Source organism: Vombatus ursinus, unplaced genomic scaffold, assembly GCF_900497805.2.
Source record: "Vombatus ursinus unplaced genomic scaffold, bare-nosed wombat genome assembly UNPS02014805.1, whole genome shotgun sequence".
Lineage (NCBI taxonomy): Eukaryota > Metazoa > Chordata > Mammalia > Diprotodontia > Vombatidae > Vombatus > Vombatus ursinus.
This window is the reverse complement of record NW_020954583.1, coordinates 5,319,968-5,340,040: the sequence shown is the minus strand read 5'-3', so window position 1 is coordinate 5,340,040 and position 20,073 is coordinate 5,319,968. Positions and strand designations below refer to the sequence as shown.

At 34.0% G+C, this 20,073-nt stretch overlaps 1 protein-coding gene across 1 annotated transcript in view; it reads left to right on the top strand.

Moving 5' to 3' along the window:
- Positions 1–10,451: 10,451 nt before the first annotated feature.
- CADM2 (cell adhesion molecule 2) overlaps positions 10,452–20,073 on the top strand; it is a 291,062-nt gene continuing 281,440 nt past the window's right edge. The window contains exons 1-2 of the mRNA XM_027874175.1: positions 10,452–10,467; positions 10,710–10,859. Of these exons, the coding sequence (XP_027729976.1) occupies positions 10,452–10,467; positions 10,710–10,859 (166 nt within the window). The remainder of the gene's footprint in view (positions 10,468–10,709; positions 10,860–20,073) is intronic.

Genomic DNA, 20,073 nt, shown 5'->3' with positions numbered 1-20,073 from the left:
TGGGCTCAGTGGTTAAGGCAGAAGAGTTGAAACACTATTTCTTCCTTATTATTGACTCACTCTCAAACATTCCAACTACTCAGTTCTTCAAGCTACTTGCTTCCCATGACTTACTTCTTCACCTCACCTCAGGCCCACACAAAGATGGTCATCTTGCCATCACCTGCAAATATATCATCTGTTCAAGTATTCTGAAATAACCTTTATCTAGCCATGATCTATTACCTTTCCACCTCTTCTACTGCTTTCCCTTTCCAGCCCTATTCTGTATCCACACCATAAAGTCCAATCCCTTAACCTCTCAATCCTCTCCCAGGACATGTCCCTCCAGGACATCTCTCCTGAACTTTTTGCCATCTTGACCCCTTCATGTGTCAGTTAAAATTGCCTTCTACTCTTGAATCTCTGTCCCTCTCATAATTTCACTAATTGAACCCTGCCAAGCCTTAGCTTTGGATCACTCCCACTATCTGCCACCTTCACTCCTATACATATACTGTTGAACAAAGATAAAGAAAATCATATAACGGTTTTGACTGGGTCCACCCACAAATTTATGTTATACAACCTCAACTAGGTTTTCACTGCAGATAGGCAATTCGACTATACCTCCCTCATCAACTCACTGTCCTACTCCTCACAGCAACTTTTACAAATCTTTTTGTCCCTCCTCAAACTTCTCATAGCTGCCCCTTACTCCAACCTCTCAGCTGAAACTTTGCTTCATATTTTATAGAAAAAAAATTGAGACTATTTGCTATATGCTCACCTTTTTTCCTTCCTTCTCATCTCATATCACTCAGGTGCCTTCTGCCACTATCTCTTCCTTCAATTCTGTCTCACATGATTAGGTGGCCTTACTCCTTACCAAGGCAAACCCCTCTACATGTTCAAGAGATCCCCTTCTATCTCATCTCCAACAGATCTTTCATCCCCACTATATCACTTATTTTCAACTTCTCCATGTCTACTGGCCAATTCCCTACTGTCTATGAACATACCCATGTTTTTCCTATCCTTCAGAAATCTTTACTTCATCCTTCCATCACAACTAAAGGCCTTCTGCAGTAGATTTCTCCCTTGTATCCTCTCACTCTTTTCTAAATCCTTACAATCTTGCTCCCAACCTCATCATTCCACCAAAACTGGTCTCTCCAAAGTTACTAATAATCTCCAAGTTACCAAATGTCATGCCTTTTTCTCAATCTTTATTCTCCCCAACCTCTCTTCAACCTTTGTCATTGTTGAGCATCATATCCTTCCTGATACCCTTTTCTCTCTAAGTTTTGGGGACAACACTTTCTCCTGGTTCTCCTCCTACCTAGTTGATGTCTCCTTCTTAGTCTCCTTTGCTAGATCCTCTTCCAGATCATGTTTCACAGGGTTCTGTCTTTGGCCCTTTTTTCTTCTCCCTCTATAGTACTAGGACTGATAGATCTTAAATTAGAGGGACTTAGCTCAAATTTCAGCTCTATTACGTCTTGGAGACCCATTTTCCTTATTTATAAGATGAGGAAAGTCAGACTAAATAACAACAATTAAAGCCAATGTTTACATTTGTTGCTTACAAAACATTTTCCATATACATGTATTTCATTTGATGACCTCCAAGGTCCTCAGGGATTTCCTTTCAACCCTAAGTAAATAATTGCATGAATTGTGAAGCCTTTTACAATCCTACACTAGTAATCAAGATGAAATGTGTACCATCATTTTCTCTTATTCTTTTTGATTGGGAAAAAAAAAAACAAGATGGGAAGGGAGCATAATTATGGCAGTGAATTCACTTTCACATGCCAAAGAGGTTATATTTGGAAATTAAGATACTGAAGCACTTTTATAATACTTACTTGTATAGAATGACTTTATACTCTAGACTAATTGAGTACCTTTTTCACACATTTTAGTTCTCTTGTATGTTTTATATACTATATAAAATAATTTCCATTATGTCTACAAAAATCAAATTGTTTGAATTAATAGAGGTATGAATTTGCCTTTTCCTACATCAAGGTCAGGCTAGAACATTTCCATTTAATTTATTTTATCTACCCACCTCCTGAAATTAGCAAATGATTCTGAAAATTGGAGGAATCTATGAACTCACCCAAATGGTTACCCCCTCCAATAATGCAGATTGAAACTCCAGTAATGCATATTTCAAGGAGGGGGAGTTTTTCTCTAAATGTCTTGATTTTGGCATTTACAGAGTATGGAAGTTGTCCATTGGTTTACTCCTTGCTCTCTCTGCATGAATGGGCCACCAGTCACAAATCTCTATGATGATATCCTTTACAGCACAGCTTGTGTACATTTTGTTATAATATTTTGTTATGATATTTTGCAGTCTACTTATATCCACCATGTATCTCACCATTATTCCTTGGGGTTACTCACAACTTCAATTCTTTACAGTATAATGTTCCATGAATTACGATGAAGCAGTATTGCTCAAGAATATTGACACTAAGCAGCTTAGAAAATGGTTAATATTACATATATATAGTATTGAGTTTTCAATATTTAAGACATCAAAGAAAGATGATGCTAAGAAAACACTAATTAGATATAGATTATATCTATTGTCTAAAAATACTAATGCTAAGATAACTTTTTTCAATCTAAAATCATGTGAATCATTGAAATATGTATATGTCTTAATACTTGAAGTTTTTTAAGTATCTAAAATCTTTTTAACTTTTCTCAGGTAAATATTCTTTTGTTATATAACAAAGTTTGCTAAAGGGGACTCTGTGTGTAGATGTGTATGTATATGCATGTATGTATATGCATATATATGTATATAAATACATATGATATGCATATATATGAATTTCAAACACTTTTTCATGTGCAATTCCATACGAAATGGGCTTCTTGTGATTTTTCTTTATTAAATTATATTTTTTAATTTAATTCACTTTATCAATGTGATGAGATTGGTTTCCCTAGGAGGTTTTGAAATATTCAATTATACATTTTTGTAAATCTATTTATTTGATAATTTCTCTTTAACTACAATTGCCTAAGCCCTAAAGAAAAATCAACTGGATATGGATCAATATTTCACTAGTACCCCTAGATGTGGTTGTTATTTTTTTTCTGGGAACTCTAATTGTAAAAGCATTTTTTGCCTACCCATTCAATTTTTAGTCTTGCAGAGATTGATTATGTAAGCTAAGCACTATATTCCTCACCCTTTCTTCTAAAGAGTTCTGCCATCTGTGTGTTCCTTTGCAGAATATTTCCTTCAGGTTGACATATCAATTTAGAATTTAGTTAAGTGATTGAGCCTCCCTGTGAACCAGTCTGTGATTGTGGTCATATTTTTTTTTCCTCTTGGAAGGCTGCCTTTCAAATGTTCACCACTTAGCAAGGAAAACTTAGTCAGCTCTAGGGCTGGTTCATTCACCCTGAAAACAGCATTCAAGCAATATAAAGTAACTATATGCACACATGATAATTACCATGTAAGGCATTTTTCAAGTTAGAGAATTTTTAAATGGCATTCACATTTCTTGCTCTGTATTTCTTAATTCTATTGTTTGGATATATTTCTATACTCTGCAATATAATACCTAAATAGCTATTTGCAAAAGAAGAAATTTGGTCTGTGGCAATATATATTAAAAGAATTGGGCAAGGTGTTAATTTTGAAGGAACAATTATGGTTATTTCATGTTGCTGTTTGTTGTTTGGGATTCTCCTAAACAGTTTTACACACATTCAAAACTATCAATTGTATATGGGAGATGAAATGACTTTCTATACATATAAAAAATATTTTGGGGTCTTACATCTGGAGTATGAGAAAGCTAATTTGAAACACACACTCCACCTCTCTCTCTCCAATCAATAAATACTCAGTGTGAATATTTTCAACCAGAAACTATAAATCAGGGCTTTATTTATTTATTTTTTTTAATTCTCTAGATTTAACATAAGTGATGGTGAAATGTTAATAATGTAAATTAAAGTTAAAAGTGTACACTTCCCCCCCAGCCCCGGGAGTTGGTTGTTAAACAGTAGACATCACTGGTCTTAGGAGATAAAATGTTAAAGATGAATCAGAAAAATAATTGTACATTTATAGACTTTGTTGTTATCTTTTATAAAATGATAAATGAAATAAGTATTCCAGTATAGTAAAATGTTAGGGTTGGAATGAAGAAAATGTGGGTTCAAAGCTCTCCTCTGAGGTTAATCAGCAAACCTTTATTTAGATCCTACAATGTGTCCAGGTACTGTACTGAACCCTAGAGACACAAAGACAAAAATGAAACAGTTCTATCCTGAAGGAGCTTAGATTCTATTCAGGGTCCCTGGGAAAGTCACTTGACCCTATTTGCTTTGAGCAACTCTTTTGTATTTATTAAATAAAAAAGTCATTGCAAACTATGTTAGTCTAGAGAGTTCCAACTCTGACAGTTCCTCATTAGATGACAGAGCTTTTTCATATTTCCATAAAGAAATATAGACAGAAGGATACAATAGACAGAAGCCATGAAATAAATTTTTCTTATGGCATTTCTTTAGAATAATATAAAAATATAATAGTTTTTTCAAAACCAAGCCATGAGTAATTTGTTAGGAACTTTGAGGAATGCAATAAAATTATTGTTAAGAAAAAGTCTTTACATAGAAATGCTAAATGAATTTAGAATATTTTATTGAGAGAAGGCTGAAATGATATCTAAGATAGTCTTCATGTATATTTGACATACACAGTTAATGGAATGTGTTCATATATAGATAGGCTTTAGAAAGGGAAGGCCAAAAGAAGAAAAAAAGTTTCCCTACTCTATAATTCTGATTAACACCAGCCCAGCCACAGATAATTGAGAATTAACCATATTTTAAAATCTCTTATTACTTCAGAGCAAATAAAAGTTACTTCTAATATGACATTATATGACTTGTCTATTTTTTTTTCAATGAGTATGTAGACAGTTTTGGAACAGTCCAGTGGTTATTCCATCAGTTCACTGGTCTGTTGTAAAAGGCCTGGAGAGCTTAATGTCATGTCCTGGAATAGACAAAGCTAGGTAGAATTCGTACAGAAGAATTATGATTCTGTGGGTCAGGAGCTGTGGGAGCTACTGTAAATCTGAAAGAGCCTTTTGTTAAGGATAAGAAGCCAATAGTGGATCAGGGCCAAGCTTTGGGTACACAGGAGTCTCTACTTCTAGTTCAGAACAGAAGCAGAGTTGGGAGCAGAATGGGTCTCTTATAGAATAGTCTTAGTGAGCACCAGGATCTGGTCTACAGGACTGCAATGAGCATAGCTGCCAGTTTGGCAATGCTATTTTCAGATACCAATAGGAAAAAGCCCTTCCAACCTTTCTTGGCCTTGCAAGACTCACTGCCTGCCAGCTTTGTCTCTTCCCTGCCTGGGTCTGGCAGCTGCTATGGAACACAGGTCCCTCTAGTGCTTCCAATCTCTATGGAAACTGGCATTCAACATTGTAGTGATGGCCATGCTCCATAGCTCCATATCATCATAAAGGTGGCACAGAAGTTAGATACCAGGTGTTGTACCCTAGAACGTAGGCTAAGTCAAGAAAGACTGAGGTTGGATCAAAGAATCAATTCTACATGGAAGTCATGTAGAAGAAAGTTTAAAGGAATTCAGTTTTTGTAGAGGAATCATAAATAGGAAAAGTACAGGGACATCTGGAAACCAGAAAAAGCTGATAGGAAGAATTAATTAGTGGTAATTCATAACTGAGTAAATGGAAAAATAATTTCCTTAATTTTAACTCCATTTTCCTTTTTCATAAGATACAGAAACCACCATACTTCTCTTGAGAACTATCAGTTGGCATTAATGACATTAGTATATATTAAGCTGTTAGCTTTCAGTATGCAATATGTGCCTCAGTCCATACAACTACTGAGCCACAACTTGCACATTAGAAAGTTATTTGTTTAGAATGCCTTTTGTAATTTAGTGGAAGTAATAGCATGCTGTGTGTGCATTTGGGGATATTTTTAGACTCTAATTTAAGTAATAAGAATTATCTTAAACTTTCTAAGATTTCACTATCTTAGAACAAACATGGCAGAGAATGTGATAGAAGAGGATTACTTTGTGTGGAGTACTAATAGGGCTGTAAATAGTAAAGGGTTAAGGGTAGAGAGAATTGTCAAGTAAAATACCTTGTTCTGTTATATAATTAATAAAAGACTGGCTCATTATAGCTCCAGAATCCTTTACTTTCTTGGAACATTATAAATCTTTTTTGAATAAATACATTCTGTTGTTGTTTTACAATAGATTTATAAAATACTTTTAAAAGAAATGGAATGCTTTCCATTACACATTAATGTTAAAAAGCAAACTATAAAATCCTGAGTGCTATTTTCTTTACTAATTATAATTTCTATTAAAAAGTTTAACAGGCTCAACTGATCAACTTTTGCCACATATAATTCCCTTTCCTCCTTCCTTCCTTCCTCCCTTCTATTCAATAAATAGATAAATAGAGAATAAAATCCCATCATTATCTATCTAATGCAAAATTTTTTTTCTTTTCTTTCCCAGAACTGTTTTAAAATATCTTTTTTTTCTGTTCTTCTGTTTTTAAAAGAACAGCTACCTATTCCTTTGAAATACTATTATTCATTTCAGGGAGAAACAAAAACAGCAATTTTCAGTTCCTACTAAATAGTCCAAATAAATATTATCATTCACCCTCAAACAGCATTGAATTTAACACACTTGCTTGTATTTCCCCCTTTCCTCTCTCTCTCTCTCTCTCTCTCTCTCTCTCTCTCTCTCTCTCTCTCTCTCTCTCCTTCTCTTTCTCTCTCCCTCCCTCTTAACTTCTGCCTGTCTGTCTAGATATATCTCATATGATTATTGCTCTTAGTGACTAAGCACTCATGCACAATGTGTACTGATGCACTAGTATGACCCACACTTAATCTTTAACAGGAGAAGAGAGATGGAGAAACCTATTGCTTTTACTCACCAGCCATTCAGGAGATAGTGAGGCTTGAATGGCTCTGATTTGGAAAGCAAAGTTATGCTGTGTTGTTGATGCTCAAACATTCCTCTTGTCCTGCCAGTATTTCTTTGACAATAATTCTGGCTTCAGGGATCTCTCATGTTGCTTTTTCACTGTGAATCCACTATGTCTGAATGATGGTACTTCCCAGATTGTCATCAGCAACAGAGCCACCAGAGCTCTGGCTTTTTTATACCCTACAGGGAAAGTGTGCAGAACTTTTGGTGTTCACACAGTGAACACCTGCATGGAAAGTGTTGCAAAAATATTATGTTAAACTGACTCTGAGATTGGCAGAAGATATGTTTTAATTCATAACTTTTCAAGCCTAGTGATCTGTTTGTAGACCAGGGATGAGTTTGAACCATCTTGCATTCATAGCTTTCTAGGTATAGAAAAGTATAGCATCAAAGGGAATAATAATTTTTTCTGGTAGGAAAAAAAATATTGTCCAAAGAAGATTCTTTAGACAATGATTTATAGACATTCTTCATTAAACGTTTTTCTGTCATTTGAATTCATAATTTTCTTCTAGTATAGATTTTTAAAATAAACCAAGAGTATTTTCCAAAAGTGATCAGTTAGGAGCAAGTAAGGATCTATTAGACTAAGAATTAAGTACCACAAGATCATTTTATGCAGTACAGTGAAAAAAAAATAATTTGGGTATTATTCTTTGAAGAAAAATGTTGAAGTTATTGCTTCAAAGTCAAAAAAAATCCATAAAATAGGGAAGTAGTGGCTTTTTTGACTGATAGAAGGAAAAAGAAAAAAAGTTGTAGTGAAATAGAGACTAAAGAACAAAGGGAAAACATTTCCCTTACAAATATAAGAAATACTTATTTGTCATAGTAAAGCAATATCTTCTTTAGAAACCATGACATTTATGTGTATGAAAATTCTAGGGGGAAAAAGTCATCTTAGGCCTCTACATTCTTTCTCCATTTATTGCAAATGTAAGTATATGATATTAGAGTTGTCTTGGTTGGTGTGCGCCATCACACATTAGTATCCAGAAAGTAATGAATTTAAAATACATTTTTAAGAGTATGACTTTTGGATCAAACCTTCTCCATGAGTAGAGTTCTAGATGTGTAGTAACCAGTAGTGTTTTGCTGTTCACCATACTCCATAAGAATTAGTTAATTGTGGTCACTATTGATCAAGATAGAGAATTAAGGAGAGGATTTTGGGAGAAGCCTATCAAACTAAGTGATATCTGAGAGGAATGGAGCATAAGCAGGTCAAAAAATGCTAAAAGTCATAGCAAGTCTGCTTACATGATGGTGCTTTAACATGGAAACCTTGATATGCTGCAGTTTTTTGCTTTTGTTTTTGTTTTTAGCAAATAAGCACCTATCAGTCTTTATATTATTAACTTTCATTTTCCTGTCTTAGGTATACATTTACCATAGGTCTGCCCTTAATTCTCTAGTTGAGTGGTTGATGACTATCAGCAAACTCAGTTGTAGATTATATTCAAGTCAACAAATTTAATTTTTCTTTACATTGCTTTTCATATTAAATCCATTGAGATAAAATTCCACTGTGTTTTATATCTTTTAAACAACTTATTCATTTCATTCTATTAAACTTTTCCCAACTTAACAATGATTTTAGTTGAAATGAACTTATGAATTATTAAATGGTAACTTTTCACCAAAAATTTCCTAAAACTTGGATCATGATGGGTAATATTGATATCTGTCTTACGATAAAGATTACCTGATTGAGGGACAACTGCTATGACTCACAGATTCCAATCTTAGTCTTCTTACCAACTAGTTGTGGACTTTGTCTCTTAATCTCTCTGAGTCTTGATTTTATTATCAATGAGGGTTCAATGATGTCTAAAGACTTTTTCTATTCTAGTATTCTGTACTCTTGGCTTGTGGACAACTGATAAAAATTAACTATACAGTATATCCTTTACTACTGAAAGGCTTCTAAAAACATATACCGTATACAGTTCAGGGAAATATCTTTAAAAAAAAAAAGGAAAAAAAGCAGCTTAAAATAATGCTGAGTTTGATGTTTATGAGCTGGCAATCTGGCTCATCCAGCATTTATTCTGTTTTTCTGTCTTTGCTCACATTTTCTTTGATGTGGCTTTTCTCTTCACCTCACTTCACAAGATTGATGGTTCTCCATGTTTCCCCTACTAGAGGTCACCTTTGAGCTGAAAGCAAAACCCATCCCACTCTGGCTCCTGATGGCTTTTAAGTCAACTCTCAAAGAATTTGTTCTAGACATCTTCTAACCCCAATTTGAAAACTCCACCCAAAAGATTATAGGGAGGTATCGCGGTGGAGTTGCTATAGTGACTCTGAATTGTTGGTTTTAACTTGTCAAAGCTCCTGGTATAAGTTCTCTTACACTTGATAGGTTTAATTATATAATGTGGTCATGAACCCGTGTACTTGTGTCATTTGGGTTGGTGAAGAAATTTTCCCCTCCAGGCTCTTTTGTCTCTTACAGTGCCAATCAGCAGGCTTCATGGCAATAAGATTTTTTTTTAATGCTAGGAGCTAGAGCATACACCAAGTGGTGCTTATAGTCATGGTATAATCACTACAAAACAAATTAAAAAAGGAAATGTATTTTATGGGCATGATTAAGTCATCCTAATGTACTTGAATATAGAAATTATTTTTTACTTAATGGGTTACTTTGCTCAGATAATATTATTTTTAAGTTGACCCTAGTAATTTTTTTGTTCATATCTGTCTTGGTATATCTCTAATTCATCTTGTTGAGTTATAATTTACTTATTTGATGTTCTATAGTTTTACTAGTCAAATTATGATTTATTGTGCAAACATTTTGCTCAAAGTTTTACAACTTAATTGGTATAAGTAGAAGAAGTCAATGTGTTGATGTGGCAAGAATATTGGCTTTGCAGTCAAAGAATGTGAATTCAAATCCTGGCTCTAGTCACTTGGTACTCATGTGACCTTGGGCAAGCGACTTAACCTTTCTAAACCTCACTTTTCTGTTCTGTAAAATGAGGGGGTTAGACAATATAACCTCAGAGCTCCTTTCTGGTTCAAATTTTATGATCCTCGAAGACATGATTAGACATGTTACATTCCTTATTGTTATGGTACACATTTTGACATCTGTCCAAATAAATCATTTACATTATATTTTGAATTTGTAAATGCAGAATCTCTATGAATAGCAATACTATTTTTTTAAATGCCAGAAATGGAATCTAAATTTTGGACAGTCACATTTTATAGATTTTACCTTTGATTGAGTATTACTTTTATGTTTAAGTATTGAGGGAAATATTTTTCTCTTACCCATTGCATTAATGTGGTTTTAAAGAATTCAGTTTGCCTAAAGTTATTCAACTTTCCTGTCTCTGAAGAAGATAAGAGTATAATGCTACATAGTCAATATGGGGTCAATAAAAATTAATAATTATGATGTCTCTACATGAACATATGCCATAGTTTTGTGTACAACTACACAATATCTTTATAATAGTAATAGAAACTTTCTAAAAACTTCAGTGCTAGTAGTTTTAAATTTACATTATGGCAATATTACTTATTAAATATTTCTGAACTATTTTCTTCTTTTTGTAGCTTTATGTTACTTTAGTAAGAATATTTAAGTTTAATGCCAATTATACAGCTTGCTAGAAATAAATAAGTCCTCTAACTTTCACATTTTCTTTTAATCCCCCTTCAGGTAGCCAAGGGCAGTTTCCACTCACGCAAAATGTTACAGTTGTTGAAGGTGGAACAGCAAATTTGACATGTAGGGTTGATCAAAATGATAACACCTCCCTCCAGTGGTCAAATCCAGCTCAACAGACTCTGTACTTTGACGACAAGAAAGGTGAATATATTTTCTTATAAATATTTTAATCATAATAAATTAATTTTCTTGAGAAGATACAAAGTATTTCTTTTGATTACCAAACTGCTGCTAAGTGTATTTAAACATGTTAAATATTACATACTTTAGTTTGCAAGTCATAAATTCTAAAGTTAACTTGATTTCAACTTTTTAATAAAATAAACACTGCTAATTCTATATTTACTATTTCTCTGACTTTCCTCACCAACCTTTTCATTTATACTTTTTAGTTTCTTTCTTATATATTACTTAAATGCCAAACAAAAATTCTAATTCCCAGGAAATATTTTACCATAATATGCAAATTCTTTCATTAAACTGAAATGACAAAGATATTATATGACTTGAGATGGTTAAATCATTTGATTCTCCTTATTTGGGTCTGGAAAGAAAAATCCCTGTTTGAGGGCTTGCCATGATGAAGTTAATCAATCTCTAACTACCAAGAAGCTCTCAAATTAAGTGGGATGCTGTATTTACTTAAAATTGAGCTGGACTTTATTAATTGCCGTGGTTTTCCTAATTAGATGATACATGGTTTTAACTTTAGACTATTCAGAGAAGCAAATAAAATCACTTTATTTCCCTTTCCGCTGACATAAATTTGGAAAAAGAAAAAGCATTTCTAAATCTCTATGATTTTGACTAGGAAGAACTACAAGATTTCATGAAATACCATGAATTTTCATAGTTAATACTCATTCCAAATATTAAATATGCTGCTGAGGAAAGTGATCATTGACCTTAGTAGCACTTTTCCTTTTAAATTATATTTAACACTGGAGAAACATGATACTGTTTTATAAAATCTGGCCTTAAAATCTTAGTTTCTTTTGAGTCTTTGTAACTGATTTTTAAAAATAAGAATGTAAGACTATAGGTATATTTTTTGACACACAAAATCCCAGTCTTTTTTGAAATTATTATTCCTATTGAAACTTACAATAATGTTTCATAAATTAGCAGTTTCATAACTGTAGACATGATTTTCCTTTTAGGGATAATAGTTGAAATGGAATAGAATTGTTCTATTTATAGCTTATTTAAGCCTTAAGGATGTTATGAGAGTTTGATTAAAGATGCATGATTAAGATTTTTTTTCTTTTTTATATATCATCATTTCTTTCTAACAAGTATATTGGAAGTCACAGACATAGGCTTTAAGTTGAAGAATACTTTAAAATGGTTTGTAAATTAATATAAATGGATATGCATATTTAGTTTAACTAAAAGTATACTACATTAACTTTATTTTAATTTTAATCCAATGTATGAGCTAAGTGGACTTTAGTAATAAACTGAGTATTTTAATGTCAAAATGTACAATTAGTAAGCAAGGGCAATTTTTATTACATACTTGAAATTCTTAGGTGTATACAGTTATAGAGAAACATACTTAAAAAAAAAGGTAATGCCATCTCTAAGGACTTGTTTGAAGTGGGACCTGAATTACAGATGCTTTATGATTTTTAAAATCTCCATCATTGAATTTTAGATCTGAGGTAGCATAATAGAAGTAAAATCCTGCTGCTGCTGTTGTTCATCTTTTGTTTTTGAAGAAGGGGGGAAAATCCTTTTCTTGTGTGTTTCTATTTCTAATGTTTTGTAGATGTTCTGTGACTGAATTGGGTTTGTCATATCCTGGAGATATTTATGTACATTTCAAATGTAATTGGAAAGTGATATTGAAAAAAAAAAAGATAAAAGGTTGCAAAATAATTTGATGGTTTCTGTGGAAGCTTGTTAATGGAACCCCTTCTCTTTTCCACTTCCTTTCTCCCTTTTCTTTCCCTTTTGCCTTCCTCTTATTTTCCCTTTTGCCTTTTCCCTTCCCTTTTCCTTCTTCTTCTCCTTCTTTTAATGCCAGGACCAGGTTCTGACTAATTCTTACAATATTATTCTTCTGGCCAAACTACAAAATGCACAATAAATATTTATTCTATACTTAGATACCTTAGAAACAGCTTATAAAGACAAGACTTTTTTAAAAGTAAAAGTAAAATGGGACTATAGATAACTGTAGTTGTTGCTTTTTCACCTCACTTTGTGAGAATGTATTAAACACCACTGAGATTTCCATGATGTCACATGTAGATTGTTTGGCCTTGATTTATTGCAATGGCTTTAGAGTGACTATACGTATGATACAAATAAAAACTGGAATAAAAAGTGTTATGAAAGGCCTATTGACAAATCCACGTACTAAAAAGCCAAGGGATTTGTTTTGTATGAGACTAGTATTTTTTTTTTCTAACCGATGGAATCCCACAGTGTCCCTAAGAGTGCGTAGCTGCATCTCCTCTAAATTATTTAGATTTCCATGTTGTATGAAAACATGCAGTTTATATCTAGGCCCTTTTATCTTCTCCTTTTATATTATTTCAAATGATTATCTCATCAGTTCCCAAGTATTAAATTATCATTTTTAATTCTATTTTAAAATTTTTAAATCCATTTATCCACCCCTAAACTCTCTGCTGAGCTTGAGGCTCCCACATATTACTGGACATCTCAAAGTCAACATGGTCAAAACTAAACTTATTAGCTGCTCCCCAAAACCCTCCCAACCTCCCAAATTTCCTATTAATGTCATAGACACCACCATCCTCCCAGTCAACCAGGCTGCCAACTGGTGTCATCTTCAATTACTCAGTGTTTCTAACCTTCTATATCCAATCTGTCACCAAGTCCTGTCAATTTTCTTTCATCATATCTCTCACTCCCTCTCTGGTTCAGGCCCTTTTTACCTCATGCCTGGACAACTGCTGTTTGGTCTCCATTCCACAATTCTCTCTCTATTCTAATCAATTCTCTCAGCTGCCAAAATGATCTTAACAAACTACAGTTCTGACCCTATCTCCCTCTACTCAAAAAACACCAGTGACTCAATATCACCTTCAGGATCAAATATGTAATGCTCTCTCTGACATTCTAAGCCCTTCATAACTTGCACTCTTCCCTACCTTACCAGTCTTCTTCTCCTTATGCCATTCTCACACCCAAATATTCTACAATCCAATGACACTGACCTCTTTAATTTTCATTAAACAAGATACTCCATCTCCTGACTCCAGGCATTTTCTTCGGTTTTCCCTATGCCTGAAATACTCTTCCTTCTGAATTCTACCTCCTGGTTTCCTGGTCTTGGCTAAGATGTCATCTTCTATAGGAAGCCTGACCCAATTCCTTTTAATTCTAGTGCCTTCCTTCTATTGATTATTTCCATTTTATCTTGTATACAGCTTGTTTGCATATTGTCTCTTGCCTTAGACTGTGAGCTACTTGAGAGCAGAGACTATCTTTTTCATTTTCTTATATCCCCAGGGTTTAGCACAGTACCTGGCAAACAGTAGGCACTTAATAAATATATTTTGATTGACTGACTTCAAATCTCCCCCCACCCTGATTTTTTTTTCCTTGATCAAACTCTTTCTGCAAAGTACCTAGGTTTATTGTTCATTGTGCATCATGGAGAAAAAAGAGTCTAAAAGGCAGAAAAGTTGAACAGATCATCAGTAGTTGTGAGATGGGGAGAGAAGGTGACATATCCATTGTCATCTATCACCCAACTTTCACCTGTGGCTCTAAAAAGCAGTATCATGCACAGCAGCCACACTCCAGTAAAATCATTTTGGCAGATGGGCTAAACCAGATTGAAGGTAACCAACAGGCTTCAAACCCATTGATGAGTTAGAGGGATGTCAATCCCAAGCACATGAAGACTTCCCTGGTAGAAAGGGCAGATGAAAACAATTTGTTCCAACATCCATGAAGGCAGCTGAAGCAGGCATTGTGGAGTACTTAGAGTTTGGTCAGATATCAAAGATGCCAAGGTCATCTGCTGAATTCTGGGCCATTACAGTCTTCTTGACTTTTGTCCTGCCACTGGACTTTGATGACTCTGGGAGAGAATGTGAGGCTGATAACTTTGTGCAACTCTGTTTCACTTAAATCCAATTCATGCACAAATCAAGTCATCATCCATCATCCATTATTTGACCCAACATGGTGATGTCATTGGTCCTCTCTGAAAAGGAAGGACAAACAACAACAACAACAATAACCCATAGTCTCTCAGATAATAAATGGTAGAATCTGGGACTCCACACATGTCTTTTTACTACAGCTAAGTCTCAAATAGTGCAAATAATGAATCTTCTGAAGTGGTCACATGTATTTGAATTTGCACAATTCAAAGCTATTATTCTGTAAAATTTGGTAATTGGTTCCAACCCAATGGAGATATACAGTGTGAGAATTCAATCATTTCAGAGGATTCATTATTTATGTTAATCAGGTTCTCACTATACAATGCAGTAGATTCTTCACTTAAAACACTCTGGCCTTATATTTCAGTGGCATAGAGCAATAGTACATGGAGGAGAAAAAAGGAGTCCCTGAGATTGTTAACTGTTGCTACTGCCCTTAGAAGCCAAAAGAGTATTTTCAACCCCCTTATAGTTAACCTGGGATTGTAATTGATAAAGAATTATAGTAACGTTATATTTCAAGAGTCCAGGAAGACCTCTTGCAAAAGAAGTAGTCTTGGGGAGAGCACTGATTGGAGATTCCTAGAAGAATCTTATTAATTCAGTTGAATCCTTGTTATTGGATAAAGTGGAATTGAACTGAACAACCATGTCTTGGATGGAGACTGACAGAAGAAATTTTAAAATTTCTAGGAATTTTAGGAATTGCATTCTGATAGGTACCTAATGATATACTTTCTAGAGAGAAATTAATTACAATATATGATAATGCTCCTTAGTAGAATAAAACAAAAGTGGTGGATAGGAATGCATGTTTTCTAGTAGATACATTGTACCTCTCTCCTACTCTAAAGTTCTGCCCTATGGGCCCTAATCATTCTGTCTTTTAGCTTGACTTTTCTTTGTCCTAAACTACATATGTGCTCTCTATGTTGTTTTTCATTCTGGTAATAATGTTGTAGTAGGCTTTCGATATTATCTGACAACCCAAGTTAATTGAAGATTTTACTCCACATGTTTTATCCAAGATGATATCCAAGAAGTAGTCAGTTATCAAGGACCAGGAAGGTCAACAGAGATGACTAAAGGGATACTATCCAGAGGACTGATTCATGAAGTAGTCTAGGAAAAAACAAGGGTCCAGGAGTCTGTCTCCAATTGGCCAGAAGATAAAGAAAGAATATAGAGAACTGACAAGTGAGGAATGTGTCTGCATCTTGATGAATAGGAGGTCAGAGAACTAAATAGAGAGAAGAATAGAAAGAGAACTAGGATTTTTTCCCAGTGAGCAGGAGGTCAGGGAAATTTCTGGTGAAGGATATTAGGCTAAGGATAAGGGAAAAAAGACAAGAAACCAAGGAGTGCTCAGAGAATAGACAAAAGTTTAGCTATCTGACCATGTATAGACAAGAGTTGAGAGATTCCTCTGGTTGGTGGACAGAAAAACAATAACCTATTTCTAAGAGGGCTTTACTCCTAGGACCTTTTTAGAGAGTAAATAGGAAACCATTTTGCTATCTAGAGAATAGTCAAATTTCTGGGGATCTGTTCCAAAATACACAGGCTAGGAGTCTGTGCCTATTGTAGAAGAGTCAGGGATTTGTACCTTGGGGTAGAGGAAGCAAGGAAGGTTGTCCAAATGCCAGGACAGGAAAAAACAAAACAAAACATGAAGTCATTTATATAGTATAAGCAATATCTCCTCTTGAATGTGAATGGGACATTAGCTGAAAGATTCTTCCTCCATCCCCTCCCTTACCTTCATTTCCTTTCCCCTTCCCTTTTTCTCTCTCACAAATATTTGAAAGGAACGCCTGCTTATGTAGCAGCACCCATCAGAGCTAAAAAAATAAATTACAAAGAAGCAAAATCTATCATCCTTATCCCACCCTACCCTACCCTCCCACACAGCATGGTCAGACGATCCTAGAACAAGTGAAGCTATTGTTATATTGACTCATTCACTGTCTATTTTCTGTTTTTGTCACAATCTTTCCATATTTGTTAGATTCGGTAGCTAAGCATTTTGGTAGATAAAGAGTATTCAGAGACAAGGAAGCTAGAAAATAGAGAGTAGAGGTCATTGAAACATCAGATGAATGCAGTTTGGTATTTGGCAATAGAAATAGAAAAAATCTATTAAATCATTTAGTTTGTTTCTAGGCAGGTGCATGGAAAACGATTGAAGTGGTATTGTATGATTATTTAATGTTTGGAAAAGGACACTTCAAGTCCTAGCTATTGTTGGGGAGGGGAAAAAAAGCTTTTAGATGCTGTTAGCAAGATTCTTTTCATGCACATCTGCTTCTTTTACACACATTTCACTACTTTTATGAAACTGACATCTTTCAATAGTGTCAACAGCATGTCCTGGCAGGTTGTCCCCAATATACTGCACTCTCTTTGGTTCATAGCTTGGAGCTGGGACGAGCTTTTATTTGAAAATAGAAATATAATGTGAAAAGGTATATCAGAAGAATCTGTGATTTTGTCACATGCAAGTGGGAAAGAGAAAAGCCCTTCCCCTCCAACCAATATAAATCACATTTATCTACAATTTTATAGCTAAATCCTAGGGATTTTCCTGTATATATATATATATATATATATATATATAAAGTCAGTTGCCCAGTATCAGACAGCTAGTAAGTATTAGAGGCATGATTTGAAACCAGGATTTTTTGGTTGCCAAGCCCTGAACTCTAACCATCATGCCATGATAATTTTATTTTATTAAGTGTACATAATTATAATAACATTTTTGTAAGACTGGAAATGATTTCTATTCGTGAGATGTATATTCTAGTTAAACTGACTTCATACATGACATTCCATTTCCTTTTTGCCTTTGCACAGTCTGCTTTCCATGCCTGCAAAATACTTCCTCTTTATTTTAGCCTCTTACTATTAAAACCTTTCTGGTCCCACTGTCTAACCCTGAACAAAGTGCCTTATATTTATTTTGAATATGCTTTTTATTTACCTATGTGTATATAAAGTCATTTCTCAAATAGAATGTAATCTTATTCAGGGCAAAGGTTATTTTGTTTTTGTCTTTGCATTGCCAGTGCATCTTGGTTTTCATCATGCCTCTCTCGCTCATTGCCTGTATTGCCTTAGATAAATAATTTTTCTTATTTGGGCTTTGCTTTCTTCATTATAAGAGGAGAGGCATGGACTCAATGTCCAATAAAGTTTCTTCCAGCTCTAAATCTATTATTCTATGATCTTAATTTTAGCAGCTTCTCATAGTAAGTTGCATACAGAAAAGATATATGAACAAAAAAGGGAGAGCAGTAAAACTAAGGTTAATGAGAGAGTAAAGAGATATAAGAAATATATAGACAAATGGCAAGAAAAAAAATGGGAAATTGAAGTGGAGGTTGAAATACCTTGATGAAGATAGGACAAAGCCAAACAAATGTACTTTTGAAATGTCCCTTTGAATTGTTCTTTTGGGGGTCTATTGGAACGTTACTTAGGCAGAAGAAGCAAGAGAATCTTCAAAGCTTCTCATGTCTCAGAAAACATGAAAAGAAAAAAAAAAACTATTAGAAAGGGAAAAGAGGGGAAGGGGACCTTTTATATTCTTTCCAAAATAGAAAAATGGAACAAAGCAAAAAAAAAAAAGATGAAATTAAAAATTATACTTACCAAAACAAGAAGTGGTAGGAAGGAGGAAAATCATCACTACTCTTTAATGTGTGTGTATTTCAGACAATAGAATAGATTTTTTTTAATTTTGTTTTTAATTTATGGAATAAGACAAGTATTTCCATAATATAGTACAACAAAAAGATGATTTGTACATGAAGCTGCAAATCTACTATGCACAACTTGCTATTCATTTTAAATATACAACAAAATTATCATGTAAATTTCTTTTTTTCTTCCCCTTCCTCAAAGATGGCCATCATTAGACACAAATAGATATGCATTTATAAATATACATAGATGATGAAGTTATTTAACTTTCTAAGTTCAGTTTTCTGAGTCTCCATTTCCTCATCTCTAAAATGAAAAGCTTTGATTAGATGCCTCCCAAGGTACCTTAAAACTCTAAATCTATGATCCTGTAACCTGGGTTCAAGTAATGTCTTTGCCATCTATCATGTTGGGCTAATCTCTTGTATTTTGCAGGATTCTATTTATCTGGAATTCAGTTACCTCATATTTAAATTGCAGGGATGCCTCTATGGTCTCTTCTGGCTATAAATACATGTATTTCTTACTTATATTATGTAAGAGCCTAACATTTTAACTTGTAAAGAAATAAAATCTTTGAGTTTGAATAGTTAAATAAAAATGGCTAGGTTTTTAAAAACTAATCACCTTTTCTTTCTAATCATTGTTTTATTAAAATTAACATCTAGTGAATGTGGCATCCAGTAAATTTATAGTGACTTCAGTACTTCAATGATACAGTATTTTATCAGTGTGGATGGTAATGGATCTTTACCTCAGTAGTCAATCTTACTTAATTGCTGATCCTGAAAAAAAAAATCTCCCATTGCCCAACTCCAACTTTCTGGTGGTCATCAAATCATAGAATTTCAGAATAAAAAGGGATCTCAAAGACCCTCTAGTCTGTAGCTACAACAATCTTTATTTGTGGTCATTCAACCTCTGCTTGATAAGTTCAAATAATGGAAAATACCTTGTCTTGAACCTAATTCCTTTTTTGGATAGGTCTATTTCTTAGGAAGTTTTCTTTTTTCACCAGCTGAAATGTTACAGTCTAAAAACATGTATTTATGTTAAAAGAGTAAGAATACAATTGGGTTTTCCAAGAGATTGTATTGTCTCTTATTGATCCAGTCTGTCTGTTGAAATGACTGATGACAGAAAAGAGGACGTCTTTGTCTTCAAACCAGGTTGAATAAAATCCCAATAAAAATCTAGATTCAATAAATTTGTTTGAAGACAAAAATCCATGCAAAAAAAAAAAGATTCTTTTTCAGGGTCCTGGTTCTTCCTTTACTTCTGTCTTCAGTTATTGAACTGATGAAGTCTGAACTAGGAACACTTCCAATACTACCAAACTACAAACTGACTTGAACTGCCTTGTATGTTTTATATTTAGGACTAAGGGTATGATTGCTTTGCCCAACCCATTACAAAGTGTTTCCTTGTCATTAGTATCATTTGCCTTTGTCTAGCAGCCAAAGCCTCATAATCATCTCAGACTGATTAAGGACTCACAG